Below are 5,526 nucleotides of genomic sequence, written 5' to 3'. Positions count from 1 at the left end.
AGAGTGGGGAGCAGAACAGGCTGATTGACAAGTACACTGCTGAGGGGAGCAGCGGCGATCAGGAGCGGTCTGTGGCGCCCTGTGGGTCAGCTCTGGGGTGGGACTGACTTCATGCTGAAGTGGTTTTAGCTTCTTAGTGTTGTGCTTAAACCCGCAGCGCCACCTGGAAGGGCCAAAACGTGAATTTTTAATACTCCAAGTAACTACAAAGACCTTCCAAAGGTCATAGCAACCCTCATAGTTAAGAATGACTGTACATTTCTCAACTTTACACACCCTTTATAAATGGTCAGCAAAGAAGGGCAAGACCAAACCCCGCCTAGAGGCCAACCCAACGCCCCTAGAAAGGTTGCTCAGCCCCTAGACGCCCCGCAGCCAGCCCACGCCTAGGCACAGTCCCTCCGAGACCCCCATCTCTTTTTCCGGCTTCCTTAGGGACCCACCCGGAAGTCGACCCCGCTGCGGGCCGGAAGCGCAGGGCCAGGGCGGGCCCTACAGCCCCGCCAGCCCCGCCCACACACCACGCCCCACCCCTCCGGCCCAAACCGGAAATGAGGTCAGAGAGGGAAACCTTGGCGGGGAGACTCGGCCCCCAAAGCGGAGGCCGTTTGAGGTGTCCGCCGCAGCCGGTGAGGGGGACGAGTGAGTTGAGAAAGTCGGGGTCCAGGGGCCTGCGCCACCGGAGGTCGGGGTTTCGGGCCGCGGCCGGACGGCCAGGGGCGCCTTGGGACCTCGGCGACGGACGGGAGGATTGAGGGTGGCGGAGCCTTGCGTTTTAGGGCCCATCATCTTCATCTCCGGGGATGAGGGTCGGGCGACAGTCCCCTTCGTTCCTTTCTTTGTGGTTGTTTTGGGTCGGCGACAAAGCAAGAAGGCTTGGTGACCGAACCCTGGTGGCTCTAGTCCTCGGGGGCGGGTCGGAGCGTGGGAGAGCGTCCTTGGGAGGACGCTTTCGCTCACACATATATGGCCATGTTGCGACCCCCTATTTTGGAGGGTGCTTAGAAGCCAAGACTTGCGTTTTGGCAGTTTCTGCCCAGACCCTCCACTATTGGTGAACCCAAATGAGAAGTTACTTTTGCTTACCCCTTTTCTCCTCTCCCCCATCCCCTTTGCCTTTCGGTGCCCCATTCCCTAATCCCAGCCGGCTTCCTCCTTTGGTCCTGACGCTGAGTCTGCCCTACTTCTGGCAGTTCCTTATTCCTTTGCGCCGCTCTGCCAGCTAGCCTTTCCTCTTCCGAGTGTTTGCCTGGACCCTGCTGTGCACCGGGGACTTGGAGGTGTGGGGACCCAGGGTTCTTCTGTCACTTAGTTTGCCAATGGCAATCTTTGTGGCAGGAAAGGATTTTGCACGGGCATTTGGCCACCAGCCATTTGGTAACTTCGTTCCCACGCTAAAGTTTGTATAGTTTTGCCTGAGTTAGGAAGTAGCAGGTGAGTGTTATGGACGTAGCTCTAGACACGTCGTTTGCACTTAATCTGTTTTGTTCCTAGGGACTGCCTCCCAGGCTCTTGTCTTAGCGTTTTTAACCTTTGCTTAAAGGATTCAAACATGGTCTTACGTGGTTTTTGACCCGTTGAGAAGTTTTGTTTGGCTGGTAGTTTTGGAACTAGGTGTCCCAATTGGCTCTACAGATGTGAGAGATCAGCCAGTTGACTGTTTTCTTGTTTTTCAAATCCTTGGCATAGTGACAGCATGAAAATAGGTTTTAGAAAGGTTTTTTTTTTTTTTCTTTTCCAAAATGTAAACTGCAAACGGAAATGTGGTTTGGGACTGGAACCACACTGAGTTTTCAAGCTCTTAATTATTGTCTTGAAATACTTTGGGCTTGACACGGAATAGGGAAGAAATGCTAATTTAATATGTATTTGTTGTTTGTGAATTCACATTGTTAGGCATTTCCTTCAAAATATTGAAAAATGCTCTTGTTACTCTTACTCTTTTGGAAGGTTTGCCTGTGACATGACCCATAAAGTATAATGGGTTGAGAAAAATAGAAAAATTTGGAAAGCTGTTAGCCAGGAACCTGGAGACCACCCATCCCTTTCATTTAATCTTAAATGATTCCTGTTTTTTTGGTCATTATCAAACACACGATGGAGATACGTTGCTATTACTCAAAAACATATATTAGGTTTCTCTACCAGGTAGCTTCTAGGTGGTATTTGGGACCAGAATGGGACCAAAAAACCTATTATTTTTCCCCATTCTAATGATCGACTTGGGTCACTACAAATTAGTGGATCACTGTGTAAGCAGTCTTCTTTAAAATGTGCCATAAGTTGTCTTTCTGTCCCGAACCACAGGCATTTTTCTTAGTAACCCTAGGTAATAAAACAGTTCCATCATCCATAGTTTTAAAATTGTGTTTTTCTGCTCCTGTATAATGGGGCATTTTCTTATCTCCTTAAATCTTAACACAAGGTAATTTAGTGACAAGTTCATTTGGGTAAGAGGGGAAAACTTACTGCCTTGAGTTTGCTTGTTTTTGGTAATACCCTACTTGTCTTCCAGTGATATTTAGGTTTTTGTTTTTAAGAATATGTTAACTTCAGGTCTTTAACAAGGACAAAACACCTACTTTTAGTGGCTTAAAGGGGCATAGTTGGTGGGAACAGAGTCTTAATTGTAGCCAAATGAGAGGTGACTTTATTTTCTGTAGGTATGTTGGACTCTGCAGTGCCATATAAAAGTATTCGAAGACAACAGTCCTGTTCAGGCTTTCTTTTTCTTTTTTTCAACACTTGACAGATGTGGCCTCATGGATGAGTTGGTACATGACTTAGCCTCAGCCTTGGAGCAGACATCAGAGCAGAGCAAGCTTGGCGAACTGTGGGAAGAGATGGCCCTGAGCCCCCGGCAGCAGAGGCGGCAGCTTCGTAAACGGAGAGGCCGGAAGCGCCGTTCAGATTTCACTCACCTGGCAGAACATACCTGCTGTTACAGTGAGGCCTCTGAGTCAAGTCTGGACGAGGCCATTAAGGACTGTCGGGAAATGGCACCTGTCACCAATTTTAGTGACTCTGATGACACAATGGTAGCCAAACGGCATCCAGCTCTCAATGCCCTTGTTAAGAGTAAGCAGCATTCTTGGCATGAATCTGACTCTTTTACTGAAAATGCGCCTGGTCGACCACTCAGGCGCCGAAGGAAGGTGAAGCGAGTGACGTCAGAAGTGGCTGCCAGCCTTCAACAGAAGCTTAAGGTATCAGATTGGAGCTATGAGAGAGGCTGCAGGTTCAAGTCTGCTAAGAAGCAGCGTCTGTCCCGTTGGAAGGAGAACACACCCTGGACCTCATCAAACCGTGGATTGTGTGAATCAGCAGAAAATAGGGCTTTCCTGAGCAAAACAGGAAGGAAAGAAAGAATGGAGTGTGAAGCAGATGAACAAAAACAGGGCTCTGATGAAAACATGTCAGAATGGTGAGATCTCCCTTTACTGAGTCAGACTTTCCTGGTTGGCTTAACCAAAACACAAATCCACAGTCTAGATGAGATCAACTTTCTTTCAAGCCAGGCCCTGTACTATAACTTTGTAGCCTTCCTTTAACCAATTTTTGTTTATTTCTAGCTTTTTAAAGTACATTCATGATTCTTTCCCTCTGGCAAGAAGGCTATATATAATAGAAATACATTAGTTTCTAAAAAGCGTTTAAAATGTGTACATAGAATGTATAATCAAGAATTTTATTTTCAAAACAGTTGGTTTATGCCTGTAGCTAATACAAAGGAATTCTTTAGAACCAGCATCTCAGCAGAGGCTGGTGTGTGAGAAAGAGGAAAAATGTTGTGCCTGGCAAATGGAGTTTGTAAATGTGCCTGGTGAGCTGCCTTTACCCACTAAGAATCATGACTTTAGATACTTCTGGGCTGTAATTCTGTTCTCTGCTTCTTACTGTTTGTGTTGACCTTTTATGGCCGACACCCAAACACATGCGAGGCTTAGGAAATAACAGCGCTAAGTCGCATTGGTCTTCCACTAAGTCTGATGATCTGGAAAAGTTTGTCTCTAATGGGCACAGTTTAAAAAGTATGGTCTTGGGGACAATTTATTCTTCACATCTCAGATAGATAGTCCTAGGCACACCAGCTCGATATTCAATCTTAATCTGTGGTGCCTTTTTCTCTGTGAGATTGTTACTGGTCTTTTGCATGGGGCACTTCTTTGTGGTGAGGGGCTGTCCCATGTCTTGCAGGGTATTTTGCCTCTCTGCCTTGATCCCACCTCCCTTCAAGATGTCAGCCCCTGTGCCTTTGTCTGCGCCCCTCTTGGGTTGCGTACCTCTGGTTGAGACCACTGTACCCTATTAATGTTAATTGTAGTTAGTGTTTATTGAGCACTGGCCATGTGCCAGGCACTGTGCTGTAGTACACAGCATGTGTTCTTAATCTTCACAGTTCCACTGCATGGTAGGTACCGCTGTGTGTGTTTTCTGAAGAGACAGCAAGTTAAGAACTTTCAGGTGACCGGCCAGATCATGAACGGCAGAACTGGGAATCAGCTCTGGCTCCAGAACCTGAACTTGGCCCAGTGTATTTTGTTGCCCTTTCAGTTGGCCTTTCCCAGGGTTCTTTTTCTGTCTCATCTTAACTTTCACAACTGTAGAACAGATGACCTTTCCTAGGACTTTGGTTCTTCTGAAATTCGTATGAAAAACAGAGACATAAATCTTAGGAAACTGAGGTGAGGCTCTGCCAGTAACAGGAGAAGCTGCTGTGGTCTGATGCCTGGACCTTTCGTGTGTGGTTTGGAATCCCGCTGTAAGATTTTTCTTACTATCTATTTGGCAGTCTGTACAACTAGATAGGTTCATAATCAGGCTTTTCTAATTTTCCTTTCATGTGTATTCTGGCCGATTCACCCAAATTATGTGTATAAATTGGATAATAAAGATTTTTTCTTTCTTACCGTGCTATTTTTAACTAAAATGAAAACAGTTGATTGTAGCCCTTCACAGTACTGAAACCCTCAATTGAGGCATTGAAGTTTGTTTCAATTTTGAACATACTTAACTAATGGTAATTTTCTTATTGTTAAGTTTAGTGGTTTTAAAATAGCCTCTGGGTTCATAGTTTGTCTATATTTCTTGAGCAGAATTAATTTTTCATTAAATTGTGATATAATTGTGTGTCAGGGAGTCTGTCTACTTTAAGGTAACAGTCCAAGTGTGGTTCCACAGGCAGAGCCTATACTCTATTCTTCGCTGTGCCTTCTTACCAGACACATCTATTGCACACCTAGTCAGGGTGAAATCAGATAAATTCTGATGACCTGAGAGCCTGCATGAATGGGAGTAGGCAGTGATTCTTATGCAGTCCAATTGAGGAGACCTTGTTATATTATTTAGACTATTTCCTAATTCATTATTTCAAAGTTCTTTTAATAATATGATGCTGTAGTCTTTGAAGCTATGAGGGAATAATGGGGTAGAGTACAGGCATAGAGTAAGAAAAATTTTTAGAATCATATTACTTAGGAGCTTTAAGTTCACTTTGATTTAGGTTGATTCATTTGTTGTTACAAA

The 5,526-nt window shown here is 45.3% G+C and overlaps 1 protein-coding gene across 3 annotated transcripts in view; it reads left to right on the top strand.

Moving 5' to 3' along the window:
* The first annotated feature begins 566 nt into the window (after nucleotides 1–566).
* Nucleotides 567–5,526, top strand: part of GPATCH2L (G patch domain containing 2-like) — a 48,180-nt gene continuing 43,220 nt past the window's right edge. For 2 of the 3 annotated variants that reach the window (XM_004682058.2, XM_012724679.1), the window contains exons 1-2: nucleotides 567–629; nucleotides 2,753–3,424. In XM_004682058.2, the coding sequence (XP_004682115.1) occupies nucleotides 2,763–3,424 (662 nt within the window). In that variant the 5' untranslated portion in view covers nucleotides 567–629; nucleotides 2,753–2,762. Of the gene's footprint in view, nucleotides 643–2,752; nucleotides 3,425–5,526 lie in introns of all 3 variants that reach the window. The other variant, XM_012724680.1, reaches the window with a different exon arrangement.

The sequence above is a fragment of the Condylura cristata genome, unplaced genomic scaffold, assembly GCF_000260355.1.
Source record: "Condylura cristata isolate star-nosed mole 26May11 unplaced genomic scaffold, ConCri1.0 scaffold00013, whole genome shotgun sequence".
NCBI classification, from domain to species: domain Eukaryota; kingdom Metazoa; phylum Chordata; class Mammalia; order Eulipotyphla; family Talpidae; genus Condylura; species Condylura cristata.
Note: the sequence above shows the minus strand (reverse complement) of the source record. Positions and strands in the feature narration are given on the sequence as shown.